General features: G+C 49.6%; 1 protein-coding gene across 1 annotated transcript; it reads left to right on the plus strand.

Moving 5' to 3' along the window:
• Window positions 1-4585: 4585 nt before the first annotated feature.
• LOC136943719 (circadian-associated transcriptional repressor-like) lies at window positions 4586-10006 on the plus strand. Its single transcript, XM_067237139.1, is given in 8 exon segments — window positions 4586-4723; window positions 6235-6563; window positions 7654-7729; window positions 7855-7916; window positions 7918-7934; window positions 8472-8655; window positions 8999-9404; window positions 9407-10006. Coding segments are annotated over 7 exon segments (1317 nt in total). The 5' UTR covers window positions 4586-4723; window positions 6235-6236; the 3' UTR covers window positions 9652-10006.
• The last annotated feature ends 6985 nt before the right edge of the window (window positions 10007-16991 follow it).

A 16991-nucleotide genomic window follows, 5' to 3' on the forward strand; every position in this document is an offset into this window, starting at 1 on the left:
AGAGAGGAGAGAGAGAACTGAGGAATGCCGAAGCAAGCAAGTGTGCGGGAATGAATCCAGCATTAGTCAGTGAACAGAAAGGGTGACACAACAGTTGGTGAGGGCAGGGGGGGAGGGGGTGAAAAGGGGGGTCAGGGGAGCCTGAGAGGAGAGGGGGAGAGTGAGAATGATGAAGTTGAGAATAGAGACTTGTGTGTGTGTATGTGTGTGTGACAGAGTGAATAAGAAAGCAATTTTGCTTTCTTTGTTAAGAAAGAAAAATTAAGTACACATCAAGGGAAAGTGATAGATTTCATATCTTACATTTTATTTTGAATTGATTATTAGTTTCTCAACAGGATGACCCCTGAGTGAAAATGAATAATTCAAATAGGAGCAGAAACGTTTTGTAGAGCTGTGTGTGTGTGTGTGTGTGTGTGTGTGTGTGTGTGTGTGTGTGTGTGTGTGTGTGTGTGTGTGTGTGTGTGTGTGTGTGTGTGTGTGTGTGTGTGTGTGTGTGTGTGTGTGTGTGTGTGGGTGTGTGTGTGTGTGCATTTGTGAATACACAGGCTCATCCATACATTTGGGAAGACATGTAGTGTATGTATGTATACATACACTATATGTCTATACATACACACAAACGTGAAACCATAAGTACCCTTAGTGAGAAGACAAACAAACAAATGACACAACGAAGCTTACTAGTAATTAAATTGCTGACGTTTAATTGGTTGAGTGCTGGTAAAAACAGGTCTTGGACAGGTCTAGTTTTATTGGATGTAGGCTACAATTAATGCTGTGGACAGCGCTGGCTAGGCCAGTAGGCTGCAACAATCAGATAATTTTTTTGCTACTTAAATTACTACTTAAATTACAAAATGGGTGTTTTGTAATTAATTGACGCAAATAATAAAAGGAGTGAATTACAAGGGCAAACCTCGACACACGGGGGCGCCACAACCACAGCAAAATACTAAACTTTCGAGTAGACCACGTCAGTACAGTTTAGTGTTTAAAGAGAAGCTTTTGCCCGCCGCAAAATTTAATAAAAAAAAGCTTTTAGCCGCCGCTACTAGACCCTACAGTGACTACTTCTATCCATCGACTAGCATGTCCTGTCTGTAACCTCAGAGGGGAAACTTGGAAGAGACCAAGAGGCTCCAGAGCAGAGCAGAAAACGTAGCTACATTATTGAGCGTGCTGTTCTTCGCATGCAAGTGTTGGGTCTACTGTATTAAAATATGTTAAGATCGATGTTTGATAGTCTTTTCAGGTCAATTTTTCCACTTTACAATTTTAGTGTCAAAATGCTATCTTAAAGATTGATTTTAGGCTATACGTTTAGGGGGGTTGGTGTACCTAGGTCTTTCATGTATATATATTTTTTTTAAAGTTTGCTGGACATATTTTCTATCCATTGATCAACCCGTTTGAATATGTATGTTTGTGTCTCCATATGAATCTCTTGGCCACACTGTACGCTGGTTCTCTCAAACGTGAAAACGTTGACATGATGTTATGCAACGCAGAAGACCTTCAACCGCATCGCATTGGTCGGTCAGGTTGTTAAGGGGGTGGTACAAATGTTTATCTGCCAACACTATTGGAAGAATTCACATGAGAGGCGTGGACTATTTTCATTCACAAAACCAGCAGAACCAACCACTAGTCTTGTAGGCCACGCGTACAATGGCTGTTGCGAACATACCCGATGTTTCCAGAGAAAGCGCTTCATTTTCAAGTGACCATGTTGTTGAATGTATTTGCATACATATACAGTATGTAATGACATGTCGTATTTTCAGTTGAATCAGATGTTAAAAGAACAGTGATAGGCGGTTGCTGTGTTTCCGGCTTTCCGGTTTTATAATTTTTTATGTTAGGCTACTTCTCTCCCATTCACAAGCGCAGACTTAAGCATTCATGCACGTTCAAGATTTGTGTGGCCGGCTGACAACACGTGAGAGGAAATCTAGATGCTGTGTTCTCCTCAATGCTGTCTGTTCTGGGAAATAATAGTTTAGGTTGTGGTTATCCGAGACGGGGAGAACGACTTTATGAATCCTGCCTACTTACCTGGGTTTTTTTTTTACAGATGTAATCTTACACCTGGCGACCCGGCCTTCTATATTTTCCTACCTACAAACACCACCCTTTGTTTCCACAGTCCTGACGGACACTGAGTAATCTGAAAATTCTTGGAAATGTTGTCAGGAGTGCAAATGACACATATTGTTGCAAAATACCCAACGAACGGTAAAAGTTATAAAGATAGAAGTAACTAGACTACTCATCTTGTTTTGGAAAGCATGACATGGGATCATGTTTCAAGGGTCACTCGTGGTCACTATACTGGCATTTATCCAGTGAGGGTTTTCGAGGACATCCACCATAACAGTTTCCCCTAAGCCAAAACTCCTTGTCACAAAGTCATGTAGGCTACCAGAACTCTCATATCTATAGGCTAATTATCTTGTTTTGAAACTAATGATCTCCTTTTCATGGAACCTGGTTGAAACTCTTGGAATTTGCATTCCACTCAAGACAGATTGGGTGTGCTGAACTCTCACCAAGGTCGGTTGCAGTACCAGCTTGCTCTTGAGGAATCCTACCAGATGATCCAGAATATACCAGTTTAACCCTTGTAGCAACAAGAGGAAAATACCCTGTCTCTGAGTATGGGGGAAGGGTGAAAGGGTAGGGAGGGGGGGGGGGGGGGGGGGGTAGGGAGGGGGGGTAGGATAGGGGGGGGGTCTTCATCCCATGTGAACCCAGAGGAACCCAGAAGGGGGTCACTGAGTTCGTATTGCTTTGGAATGCTGTTAAGGGGGAGGACTGCTTGTGTAAATTGACTGAGTGGCTCCTCGTGCCTTTCAGAACAGCACACAAAGGTTATTAAACGCTCTGGCCCAAAACATACTGCTAAATCTCAAGTATTTCTTTATTGTAATCCCAATAGTCAACAATACAAGGTGAATTCGTATCTGCACTTACGAAACAGTTAATGCACTGTCTAAACTTTAATATTGTTTTTTAATTATTCATATATTTTTTTATTAATATACCTAATCATAGTTTAATCTGTGTAGGAAAACGGAGAATGTTAAATTGTATGGTAATATACATGAGCCAGGCACAATGATAGGCTTGGTTGAAGCCAGATAGGTCTTTACGTGGCTCTGGTTGAAGCTATATGTTGAAGAAGGAGGTCAGTATGTTTGTACACCATAGTGATGGTTGTGTGGGGGGAGGATTGTAAAGACCTACTTTGTTACTCACGCAACACACATACAAGAGTTTCTCTCTTGTGAATCTAAAGATACCAAACTAAATCTGATTTTCTTTTTTGTTGCAGTGAAAAAATAATTTGTTGTTATATTAGATTACATAAGGACTGGGTAGATGGGGTGTATTTTTGATGATTTGATATGTTTTGTTTGTTGGGGACGGTTCATTGGGTTCACACAGTTCACTGGATTATGTATGAGGTAGAAAACCTCAACGTATAGAATCTTGTTCTCTTGGTAAGACCTACTCAGGAGGAATCCTAGTCATATATGGGGGTCAGATGGCTGAGCGGTTAGGGAATCGGGCTATTAATCAGAAGGTTGCCGGTTCAATCCCTGGCTGTGCATAATGACGTTGTGTCCTTTGGCAAGGCACTTCACCCTACTTGCCCGGGGGGTATGTCCCTGTACTTACTGTAAGTCGCTCTGGATAAGAGCGTCTGCTAAATGACTAAATGTAAATATAATGCCTAGGATTGATAACTAGAACTGAGTTAGCTGGTTTTTAACAGTAAAGGAATTGACGTCATGTAAAATAGTGATAATAGTCTAGGGCTGTTTCATGAGAAATTCTAAATAAATGTCTTTGAACTGAAAGTAAAGATTGTTTTATCATTAGTAATCAGACTGTGTTGATAACCTGTTATGTGGACCTGTTCATTTAGCATTCATTTTGTGTTTCAGCTATATCAAGAAAATAATCAAGGTGTGGGGTCACGAGCTATACGGTTTATTACAGCAGTGTCTCCTTCACAGGGGCGGTGGTTTCGCCGACCCCGCACGTGAGGAAATAGGTAGTCTGTATTGGCCCGCTGTGTGAGTCTGAAAGTAGAATCCTGGATTGGTGAGCTGGCCTATTGATGAATCCACATTAACTGAATCGTTGATTATTGAGTGTTAGGCTAGATAAATAGTTCGGACAATTACATGACATTCGACAAATGTGTACAATGATGATACACATTTGTTTGTACAATAAATTCACAGAGCATTGTGCACTTGTGCGGCTAACATATCTATGTTCTGATGACGCCACCGTAGCGTCTCTGCTCTCAGCCGTAGTACACACACGAGCGCCACATGTATGGGCAGGACTCTGAGAGCCTGAGGAAACCACCAATCAACGACAAGTATTGCAGTAACGGGCTGAATAGGTTGTCCAGTAGCATGCGTTTCTGTCAGTCAAGCAGCCAATGACTGGCCGAATATGGCACGCACAACTAGCGGTCACGTGTAACCATGCACATGTTGACGCTCGTAAACCGTGGATGGAACGAGCTCGTGAAGAGACAAGCCAATGAGCAGCCGGGTTGTGTGTGAGGGGATACTGGTCCTGATCCCGGAGGTTGGAGAGTGTAGACGGTATTATCTTTACAAGAACGGAAAGGGACGTTACAACATTTCTGGTAACTGCAGCTGATTTAACTGCTGGGGTTTTTGAAGAAGTGTCATAGGTGAGTAACAGACTATTACTTTTTGAAATCGGCTAGACTACACAGGAATTTGCTTTGTTACATTGGACAAATCCAGTGGTATTCCTAATGATTTGTTATTCGTCTAAATCGAATATAGGCCTACATTCAAACCACTTATCTGATTTTAAAAACTACAAATCTTACCTTGTCTGTATCGTATCTGTATATAGCCTACATGTAATTATGTAGTATCGTAGTTTCGACATTGTTGCACTGTGTCTGGTTCCTTAGTGGGCTCCTAACCGCTGAAATACGGTTAGAACTGTGATCTTCTGGTTCTTTATTATCTGCTGTACAAAAATATAATATAAACAACGCAGAATGCGTTTAATAATCTGAACTGAAGCAAAGGCATAACATGAAAAGGAGTGAGGGAAAAAAAAACGAACAACACTAGTGAATGCCAGCGGTAGATTTTGACACTACCAGTTCAAGAGGAAGTGATCGTAGCTGTGTTCAAATCTCCGGCTGCCAGCCCTATACTCTCCTAGAGAAACAGCGATTAGACATCATGCTCCAAGAAAACACTAGTCTGAGGACAGTTGTGTTGTTGTTACTCTGTGGACCTGGTAAATCAGTGCGTTCTGTCCCACCGAAACTCAAACAGGAGTGGATCAATACCAGTGTGTGTATGTGTATGTGTGTGTGTGTGTGTGTGTGTGTGTACACATGGCAGGAAAGGTCCCGTTATGTTTGCAGTTTATCGCCTGTGTGTATGCATAGACATCTGTACCCAGCGTCCTGGCTAGATAAACAATCTGTGTGTTTGTGTGTACAGGACAGGTATGGCTTCCCAGTGTGTTAGATCGTAGCGTAGCAGGGCAGCATGGCCTCCTAGACTGAGTCTGGATGAGTGCTTGGAGGGGTGGGGAGAGGCGTCGGAAAGGAGAATAAGAGATGCAGGGTTTACAGAAATACTGAGGGGAAAGAGGGGGGCGAGTGTGGTTCAGAGGGGAGGGTGGAGAGAACGAGACAGAGGGGAGGGGCTACAGGACGCCTGAGGCGGAGGAAGAGAGAGAGAGAGAGAGAGTGCAATTGAGCAAAAGAGCAAGTAAGAGTTAAAGAGAGAATGAATGAGTGTGAGAGAGAGAGAGACTGCCTGTCGTTTTTTCCAATTCACTCCTGCTTACTCTACAAACACCCTTCCCCCTCATGTTTTACTTTCAGGCTCCCGCCTGCTCTCCTCAGTGGAAGCCAGACATGCTCCACCACTGTGCCCACTCCCTACCCCCCATCCCAGTGATACTCTGCACCACGTTAAACTAGGCCACTGCCTCATCCACCATTTTGAATTGGGCGTTTTCATTTGGGGATGGGGGTGTTTTTGTCTCCCTCTCTCTCTCTCTCTCTCTCTCTCTCTCTCTCTCTCTCTCTCTCTCTCTCTCTCTCTCTCTCTCTCTCTCTCTCTCTCTCTCTCTGTGTGTGTGTACCATGTACAGTAAATAAACTCTCTTTAATGCAGTGTCATCATTCTAACTGTGTGCCTGTAGGGATGCAGTCACAAGGAAGCACTTCCAGCCAGCCTTCCTTTGATTCGCTGAGCTCCAGCGACAGTTTCCTGTTCAGCGACTCGGAGCAGGCGGAAGATGACGCGGACGTCTTTCTGACGGAGCGCTCCCACGCCGTCGCCCTGGGCGACGTGGGCGGGGCCACGGAGGAGGAGGCCGATAGGCTGGGCCGGCCCGGGTCACAGTGGGCGTGCGACGGCTTCGCCGGCCACGCGGAGGTCAAGGGCTTCCAGGGGTCGGAGGTCGCGAAACCCAAGGATGAGGAGAGGGAGAAGGAGAAGACAGAGGGAGACCAGGTCTTCACTCAGAAGGTGGGAGAGTCAGAGTGGAGGAAAGGGGGAGGGGTGTGGTCTGTGTTTAGACAGCAGGGTACAGGTGGAGGAGAGGGGTGTGGTCTGTGTTTAGACAGCAGGGTACAGGTGGAGGAGAGGGGTGTGGTCTGTGTTTAGACAGCAGGGTACAGGTGGAGGAGAGGGGTGTGGTCTGTGTGTTTAGACAGCAGGGTACAGGTGGAGGAGAGGGGTGTGGTCTGTGTTTAGACAGCAGGGTACAGGTGGAGGAGAGGGGTGTGGTCTGTGTGTTTAGACAGCAGTGTACAGGTGGAGGAGAGGGGTGTGGTCTGTGTTTAGACAGCAGGGAACAGGTGGAGGAGAGGGGTGTGGTTTGTGTTTAGACAGCAGGGTACAGGTGGAGGAGAGGGGTGTGGTCTGTGTGTTTAGACAGCAGGGTACAGGTGGAGGAGAGGGGTGTGGTCTGTGTGTTTAGACAGCAGTGTACAGGTGGAGGAGAGGGGTGTGGTCTGTGTTTAGACAGCAGGGTACAGGTGGAGGAGAGGGGTGTGGTCTGTGTTTAGACAGCAGGGTACAGGTGGAGGAGAGGGTGTGGTCTGTGTTTAGACAGCAGGGTACAGTGGAGGAGGGGTGGTCTGTGTTTAGACAGCAGGGTACAGGTGGAGGAGAGGGGTGTGGTCTGTGTTATAGACAGCAGGGTACAGGTGGAGGAGAGGGGTGTGGTCTGTGTTTAGACAGCAGGGTACAGGTGGAGGAGAGGGGTGTGGTCTGTGTTTAGACAGCAGGGTACAGGTGGAGGAGAGGGGTGTGGTCTGTGTTTAGACAGCAGGGTACAGGTGAGGAGAGGGGTGTGGTCTGTGTGTTTAGACAGCAGGGTACAGGTGGAGGAGAGGGGTGTGGTCTGTGTTTAGACAGCAGGGTACAGGTGGAGGAGAGGGGTGTGGTCTGTGTTTAGACAGCAGGGTACAGGTGGAGGAGAGGGTGTGGTCTGTGTTTAGACAGCAGGGTACAGGTGGAGGAGAGGGGTGTGGTCTGTGTTTAGACAGCAGGGTACAGGTGGAGGAGAGGGGTGTGGTCTGTGTTTAGACTCTCTTCTTCTTCTCTGCTTCAGTGTGCGGAGCTGCAAGGCTTCGTCAGACCGCTGCTGGAGTTGCTGCACGGACTGAAGAGAGGACGCTTCGATCGTGGTGGGCTCCGCGTGTGTCTGTGCAGTGTGTGTCTGTGTTGTGTGTGTGTGTGTGTGTTTTTGTGTGTTTGATTCAGGCAAAAATATTCTGTATATGTGACTCAGTTGTATCGCTTTGATTGACAGGTCTGAGTAGTTTCCAGCAGAGCGTTGCTATGGACAGAATCCAGAGGATCGTAGGGGTTCTAACGGAGACCAAATGGCGGGTAAGAACCACTCCTCCTCCACCTCCCCTCTCCTCCACCTCCCCCTCTCCTCCACCTCCACCTCCCCCCTCTCCTCTCCTCTCCTCCCCCTCCCCCTCCACCTCCCCCTCTCCTCCACCTCCCCCTCTCCTCCTCCTCCCCCCTCCCCTCTCCTCCCCCTTCCCTCTCCTCCACCTCCCCCCCTCTCCTCCACCTCCCCCTCTCCTCCCCCTCCCCTCTCCTCCACCTCCCCCTCCCCTCCACCTCCCCCTCTCCTCCACCTCCACCTCCCCCTCTCCTCCACCTCCCCCTCCCCTCTCCTCCCCCTCCCCTCTCTTCCACCTCCCCCTCCCCTCTCCTCCACCTCCCCCTCCCCCTCTCCTCTCCTCCACCTCCCCCCTCTCCTCTCCTCCACCTCCCCCTCCCCTCTCCTCCCCCTCCCCTCCCCTCTCCTCCCCCTCCCCTCTCCTCCACCTCCCCCTCCCCCTCTCCTCCACCTCCCCCCTCTCCTCCTGAGACCCTCTAACCTCTGTGGCATTCATCTCTCTCTCTCTGCAGGGAGAAGCACCTGGACACCCTGCTACAGGTGGAAATGATGTTGAAGCTGTGGTTTCCACACGTGTCCCCCCGAGCCCCCCCGCCCCCCGCCGTCTCGGCCCCCCCTGAGCGTTCCCCCACACCAGGGGCTTCCAGCTGCACCCCCTCACACAAGCACAGGGACCAGCGGCACATTCCAGTCAAGGTCAGTGGACTGCTGTTGCTCCATGTTTACGCTGACAAAACTGTCGAAAACAGACAAAGGTTTTGGACACTTACCCTGTTTTCCTGTCTTTCTCTCTCCCCCTCTCTCTCCCCCTCTTTAACCCCCTCTCTTTCCCCCTCTTTAAACCCCCTCTCTCTCCCCCTCTCTCTCCCCCCCCTCTTTAAACCCCCTCTCTCCCCCCTCTCTCTCCCCCTCTCTCTCCCCCTCTCTCTCCCCCTCTTTAAACCCCCTCTCTCTCCCCCTCTTTAAAACCCCCTCTCTCTCCCCCTCTCTCACCCCCTCTCTCTCCCCCCCCTCTTTCTCCCCCGTCTCGCTCCTCCAGAAACGCAGACTCAGCTGGCCGGAGTCCGAGCCCGCCGCCCCTCCCCCCGCCCTCCGTAAACAACCCCGCCCCAGCGGAGGAGAGGACGGAGAAGAGGACGGAGGAGGGCAGGGGGAGGAGGAAGAGGAGCGCCCCGCTTTCCCCTGGGCTGGTAGGGGGCTCCAGGGGGGGCTCCAGACCACGCACAACCTCTCCAGCGCCAGCCGGCAGGGGGACAACAGGAAGGAGAAGGAGGACGAGAGCCGAGAAAGAGAGGGAGAAACGTCCTGCTTCAAAGCCAGCGGCTGGTCTGAGCCCAGCCTGACCTGGGTCCACCTGGCGCCCATCTTCTCCCCCACTAAACCCTGCTCCTCTCACAGGGGCAAACCCAGAGACCAGAAGGGAACACAGACGGTGCCTGCCCTCCCCTGTCCACCAGCAGGGGCAGTCCAGCGACACAAGACTGCTCCATCTCGTCCACCACACCTTACAACGATTCCCAAAACCAGCAGCAGCCAATGGGGTGCCACATCCAGCCTGTTGCCAGGCAGCAGGCAGAGAGCATGACCTCAGAGAGCTGTCAGGGACGCGGCCAGCCGTCTGCGGTCACAGTCAAGCCTTCGAGCCGGCCCGCCCCCAAGACCACAGTCTGCTCCGCCCCTTGTGAGACCTAACGCACTGAGCATGCCCAGAAGGAGCAGGCTGGCGTGACTATGCCCACACCAAAGCTGCTGTGAGGAGGAGAGAGGAGGAGAGAGGAGGAGAGAGGGGTTACAGGTGTACTGTGAAGTTGTTCATAGTTCCTAAAAGGATGGACAGGATGTTTTCTATAAAACATTTGGTGAAACTGAGTTAGGATTATGAGTCCATGTTAATACAATCTGTGTTGATAATCACAATTTATTAAGAATATAAATATTCTGAGCATAAGGAATCACCTTGCAGGAGAACAGGAAAGGTTAGCAGCTCCTGCTTAAAGAGTCCGTTTGTTTAACTGGCTTCAATAAATGGAAAATAAAACATCCAGAATGCTCCCTAAAACAAAGAGGGTCATTGATGTTTGGGCGTGGTTGCTAGGGAAGTGGGGGTGTTTCAGACAGAATAAGAATCTCCTCCTGGAATCAATGGAATCAATGTTTACCGCTCCTTAGATTACTTCAGAGCTACAGCCAGGGTTAGGGTGTGTGTGGGGATCAGAGATGACAGTGCAGGGTTAGGGTGTGTGTGGGGATCAGAGATGACAGTGCAGGGTTAGGGTGTGTGTGGGGATCAGAGATGACAGTGCAGGGTTAGGGTGTGTGTGGGGATCAGAGATGACAGTGCAGGGTTAGGGTGTGTGTGGGGATCAGAGATGACAGTGCAGGGTTAGGGTGTGTGTGGGGATCAGAGATGACAGTGCAGGGTTAGGGTGTGTGTGGGGATCAGAGATGACAGTGCAGGGTTAGGGTGTGTGTGGGGATCAGAGATGACAGTGCAGGGTTAGGGTGTGTGTGGGGATCAGAGATGACAGTGCAGGGTTAGGGTGTGTGTGGGGATCAGAGATGACAGTGCAGGGTTAGGGTGTGTGTGGGGATCAGAGATGACAGTGCAGGGTTAGGGTGTGTGTGGGGATCAGAGATGACAGTGCAGGGTTAGGGTGTGTGTGGGATCAGAGCTGACAGTGCAGGGTTAGGGTGTGTGTGGGGATCAGAGATGACAGTGCAGGGTTAGGGTGTGTGTGGGGATCAGAGATGACAGTGCAGGGTTAGGGTGTGTGTGGGGATCAGAGATGACAGTGCAGGGTTAGGGTGTGTGTGGGGATCAGAGATGACAGTGCAGGGTTAGGGTGTGTGTGGGGATCAGAGATGACAGTGCAGGTTAGGGTGTGTGTGGGGATCAGAGATGACAGTGCAGGGTTAGGGTGTGTGTGGGGATCAGAGATGACAGTGCAGGGTTAGGGTGTGTGTGGGGATCAGAGATGACAGTGCAGGGTTAGGGTGTGTGTGGGGATCAGAGATGACAGTGCAGGGTTAGGGTGTGTGTGGGGATCAGAGATGACAGTGCAGGGTTAGGGTGTGTGTGGGGATCAGAGATGACAGTGCAGGGTTAGGGTGTGTGTGGGGATCAGAGATGACAGTGCAGGGTTAGGGTGTGTGTGGGGATCAGAGATGACAGTGCAGGGTTAGGGTGTGTGTGGGGATCAGAGATGACAGTGCAGGGTTAGGGTGTGTGTGGGGATCAGAGATGACAGTGCAGGGTTAGGGTGTGTGTGGGGATCAGAGATGACAGTGCAGGGTTAGGGTGTGTGTGGGGATCAGAGATGACAGTGCAGGGTTAGGGTGTGTGTGGGGATCAGAGATGACAGTGCAGGGTTAGGGTGTGTGTGGGGATCAGAGATGACAGTGCAGGGTTAGGGTGTGTGTGGGGATCAGAGATGACAGTGCAGGGTTAGGGTGTGTGTGGGATCAGAGATGACAGTTCAGGGGACGTTTACACATGAGCTCATGACAGAGGCGCTCCGGCCTGTGACAGCCTGGCTCTGTTCCCGAGGAACGACGCTCCGACATCGTCATGCCAACACATCAGTGTGACATCACCGCCTGTGACAGGAAGCAGATGCAGTGGCAGTGACAACGACAAGACGAGTCATGAATGAAACGTCTTCAAGTGATTTGAAGAAGTCTTGTACAGAACACAGTGTGTGTGTGTGCGTCAAAGAGACTGAGAGTCCCTTGACACCACACACAGACACACACACACACAGGATCAATGATGTCATCAACCCAGAATGTAAACCGAGACCTGCTTTGGGACCTGGCTGACAGATTTGTGACAAAGGAACAAGGGATGTGACATCACAAAGAACACTGGCGACAGGAAGTCACAGATCTATTGAATCAGTTGCTGTGGATAAAAATGAATCATAAAAACAGACCTAGAAATCGGCAGGTTTCCAGCGGTCACCAGTGGGCAGGGTAAACAGTACTGCGCTGTGGTCCGGGCTGGCTTCATCATACACACACGACCAGCCAGAGAGACAACAACCACTCACCGACAGGAAGGCCCACAGTTTAATTTATTTCATTCGTATTGTTGATTTTGATGCTGCATTTATTTATTTGTTTGTATTTATTCGAAAAGGCAGCTGATGTTCTCTCTGTGCACATGTCATTGTTTGGCTTGTGGCTCTGAGAGGTGGCAGGGGACAATGCTGTAGTGGTTAGTTTGTGGTCTTTATCACTAACAAGGGAAAACAGAAGGGTACAAAAATGTATGAATAGACTATCGGACTACTGTGCCTTTACCAAACAGAATATGTACAGAAAAGCATTTATTGCTTTCAACGCATTTTCTATTGTGATTGTTTGCCTGTATTTCATACAAAGACAGTACACAGACAGTTAGTCTCCTTCGGTCTTCATTCTATACTTTGGCTTCCATTTGCTTGTTGGGCTCAATCTCCTTAAAACACCAACATAAATACAAGACTGCATCCTTTACTCTCATTAACGGCAGTGATGTGCTGTGGTTAATTTGGGCCCATCTCTGGGGCAGGCTGTAAGTTTCATCCAGTATAATTGAATGGAGAACTATCTTGTGTCATTTTATGTTGAGAAGTGTATAAAACGAAACCACTTGCAGAGTGCGGCAGGGAGAGGAACATCTGCACCGACATATTCAGCTGCTATATGGTATGAATTTAACCTGATAATGCTTCAAAACAAAAGTATCTGTTTGAAATTACAACAACTCTTGAAAAATATTTACCAACACCTTGAAAGGAAGAGTTTATGAAAATATTGACGTTCTGATGTATCTCATCTTCCTGCAAATTCCTGCAACAATACTCACTTTTGAATCCGGAGTCACGAGCAGCTCTGTATGGGTACAGAGACGTCGCTACAGAACCCTATCAGATCTGGGATCAAATGCATCCAGCCCTTCCCACCCTTAACTGATGGGGGAGTCTGTTGAATCTGACCCTGGGTCTGTTGTTAGGGCTGCTTCCTGTCCTGCTCCTGGGTTTCTATGACTGTCATGTGACAGAAACCAATTGCACTTTTTTGTTGTCTTCTCCATGTATATTTTCTACTGCAGAGACCACTGCTGATTGGTCAGAAATAATAAGTCTTGTTTATTTCGACTGCCTTTTTCATATTGTACAATAGTAGCAGACTGTAGTCTCCCCTCCCACCTCTCCCTCTCACCTCCCCCACTCTGCTGCACACCCCTGTCTCTCCTCCTCTCTCCTCCCCCACTTTGCTGCACACCCCTGCCCCTCCTCCTCTCTCCTCCCCCTCTGCTGCACACCCCTGCCCCTCCTCCTCTTCTCCTCCTCTCTCCTCCCCCTCTGCTGCACACCCCTGCCCCTCCTCCTCTCTCCTCCTCTCTCCTCCCCCTCTGCTGCACACCCCTGCCCTTCCTCCTCTCTCCTCCTCTCTCCTCCCCCTCTGCTGCACACCCCTGCCCTTCCTCCTCTCTCCTCCTCTCTCCTCCCCTCTGCTGCACACCCCTGCCCCTCTTCCTCTCCTTCCAGCCTTTCCTTCGCTGTCTTCCTCTCTTCTCTCACTGCATCTTTTTGTGGTATTATTCTTCAGACTACTTTTTTAAACAATAATAGAAAAAGGACATCTTTTAATAAATTACACATTTTGTGAAAAACAAAAATACAGATTGGGCTAGTTTATTTCTCCCTGTGAGTGTGTGAATGTGTGTTGCGTGTCTGTTGAGTGAATGCGTGTGTGTGTGTGTAGTCTGATTATGAGAGGATGTGTGTACAGTTAAGGGGAACGTCTCTCCATAAACAGATGTGACTCCACGGGGGGCAGATTGGGAGGCTGTACATTTGGATTTTGAGTGAATGTGGAGGGTCGGGGGGGCAGAGTGAGGAAAGGGGGGAGGTGGGTGTGTCACCCTGAGCCTCAGTAATCTGGGTGGAGGAGGAGGGGGGCCGGGGGGGTGGCCCATTCATCCCCCTCCCAGCTGCTCCATCTCACCCACACACACGTGCATTTGGATTGGTTGTTTGTTTGTCGACCACACATCACTGCCATGAGCCTCACTCCTCCATGTGTGCTACACATGTGTATCAGTCGGCACTCGTGATGTGAAAGAGTCCTATCTTGTTGTGAGCGTGAGGTCGTGGGTCGTGTTGAGCTGGGCCTGGATTAGCCTGGAAGCTCTAGAGAGGGAGGGGGTTGGGATTTTAGCTGCTCAGATCAACATCAGAGGAAGTTCAATCAAAAACGTCTATTCATAAATAACCACGGCAACGCTCAGTGTGGAAGGAGGGAGGATGTACCGGGAGCCTAACCTGAATACCCCCCAAGTCTGAGTCTGTCCTTCTGATTCTGATTCTGATTCTGTTCCCTGCTGGATGCCTCTCCTGGACAGCGGCAGTGTGGGCAACAGTGACCCTGTGATCTGTAGCCTTCACAGATCCCTCAGACTGTACGTGAGGATCAGTGAAGGAGGGTTAGAAAGCCTCTGATCCACACAGCGCTCCCTAGACGACACCGTCAGAGCAAAGCTCCCTGCTTCCTTTGGTTAACCACAAAAAAGCAAATTAAATCTCTTTATTTCACCCTTAATTTTGTTCACACGTTTTAAAATGTACCACTGGAAATACTGCAGCAAAGCTGCAAAGAAAGATCTAGGAGCACGTAGAATCTGAGTGTCTGACACTAGTTTTGAAATTGTATTCCACGTTCCACCCTAGGAGAACATCCCAGCAGGTAGCAGGGGGAATGTGTAGGGAGACAGAGAGTTTGGAAGGGTGTGGTTTTGATTCTTTGTTACTGAAGCAGGATAAAACTCTCCCTTAAGGAGGATCTCTTACGCACAGACACACACACACAGACACGCACACGAAGACACACACACAGACACGCACACAAAGATACGCACACAGACACACACACAAATCACGTGCTACACCGCCCCCCCTCCACACACAAACCGCACACACTCAATCTGACACACTGACTGGCTGATTCTGTGACGGCCTGTGTCTGACACACTGACTGGCTGATTCTGTGACGGGCCTGTGTCTGACACACTGACTGGCTGATTCTGTGACGGCCTGTGTCTGACACACTGACTGTACTACGTAACAACAAAGACCCGCCTCCCTCCCTCCCCCTCGACCCCCCCTTGTATCCATGCAGTTTTTTAGAAGCGTGCGGCCCTCCCCCTCTCCTCCCAAGGATAGACACCAAGGCTCCGAGGAGGAGGATGTGTGGAGGACGACAACAAGACACAACATGACCTCACACTCACATTTTGGGAAGTAGAAATGAAACATGGGTTGTTTTCAAAAAAAAAAATCTGTTAATTTTACTTTCTTTGTTGTATTTTATTTTACCTTAATCACATATCACTATCTTAGACTTCACTGTTGTTTAAAATTACATAATGGTTAATTAATTTTGTATATACACACATACACAATGCCAGAAAGCTGTAAATTACATTTGTATTTCATTACTTAGTGCTAAGCCATGAGCACAAATGCAAACATGTATTACTGGAGCATGTGTGTGCATCCATCGGCCTGCACGAAATACTCTCACCGTCATTTCAATCCCTGAGTTTGTGGTTTTCTTCTTTTCGATCAGTACTTCCAAACTCATTGCTAATTGTTGTCTATTCCCATCTGCTAGGGTGGCAGTTTGTGTCCCTTTTCTGTGTGTGTGTGCGTGTGCGTGTGTGTGTGTGGGGGGGGGGGTCAGGGAGGGAATGAGACAGTAATGTGCTTACTCACTTATTCTACAACTCCCCCTGCCCTTCTGCATGCGTGCACACACACAACACACAAATACTACTTTTCTTACTCATCCATGTCCCCAAGGCTTAAATGCTGACTGGTTTCAAAACAACCTTCATCTACAATATAAATGTTCAGTCTAAGCTGTGCCGAAAACAAGAACGAATAGTGCAGTGGCTTACTGGAATGGGGGACCTTGGTGGGGTGGGAAGGCTGTTCTCCCCACAGCCCCCCTGATTGTGATGTCATCAGCAGGGGACCCAATAAAGGTAGGTGAGCCACATTTTCAAGGACACACGTGTGGGATATTTGGGACAGAACCGTGCTACAGGCTAATAACATCCCCATCAGATCCCCTGGCCTGAATACAGCATCCTGAGCCTGTTCATAGGGCAGCCATCTTACATGGCCACTCAATTATTAAAGGAGAGGGGGAGGGGGGGATGGGGGAAGTGACATAAAGAGAGTAAATTAGAAAGGGAGACCCAGGAAAGGGAGGATGAGGACAGAAGGGGGTTGTGACAAGAAGACAGGTGGTAAGGAGAGGAGAGAATGAGGAAAAAGAGAAGAGAGGCAGGTGGAGGGGCAAGGGGGTGGAGGAAGATGAAAGAGAGGCAGGTGGAGGGGCAAGGGGGTGGAGAAGGATGAAAGAGAGGCAGGTGGAGGGGCAAGGGGGTGGAGAAGGATGAAAGAGAGGCAGGTGGAGGGGCAAGGGGGTGGAGAAGGATGAAAGAGAGGCAGGTGGAGGGGCAAGGGGGTGGAGGGGCAAGGGGGTGGAGGAGGATGAAAGAGAGGCAGGTGGAGGGGCAAGGGGGTGGAGGAGGATGAAAGAGAGGCAGGTGGAGGGGCAAGGGGGTGGAGGAGGATGAAAGAGAGGCAGGTGGAGGGTCAAGGTGGTGGAGGGGCAAGGGGGTGGAGAAGGATGAAAGAGAGGCAGGTGGAGGGGCAAGGGGGTGGGAGGGGCAAGGGGGTGGAGAAGGATGAAAGAGAGGCAGGTGGAGGGTCAAGGTGGTGGAGGGGCAAGGGGGTGGAGAAGGATGAAAGAGAGGCAGGTGGAGGGGCAAGGGGGTGGAGGGGCAAGGGGGTGGAGAAGGATGAAAGAGAGGCAGGTGGAGGGGCAAGGGGGTGGAGGAGGATGAAAGAGAGGCAGGTGGAGGGGCAAGGGGGTGGAGAAGGATGAAAGAGAGGCAGGTGGAGGGGCAAGGGGGTGGAGAAGGATGAAAGAGAGGCAGGTGGAGGGTCAAGGGGGTTGGAGTGTGGCTACGGTTC

Source organism: Osmerus mordax, chromosome 6 (genome assembly GCF_038355195.1).
Source record: "Osmerus mordax isolate fOsmMor3 chromosome 6, fOsmMor3.pri, whole genome shotgun sequence".
Taxonomy (NCBI): domain Eukaryota; kingdom Metazoa; phylum Chordata; class Actinopteri; order Osmeriformes; family Osmeridae; genus Osmerus; species Osmerus mordax.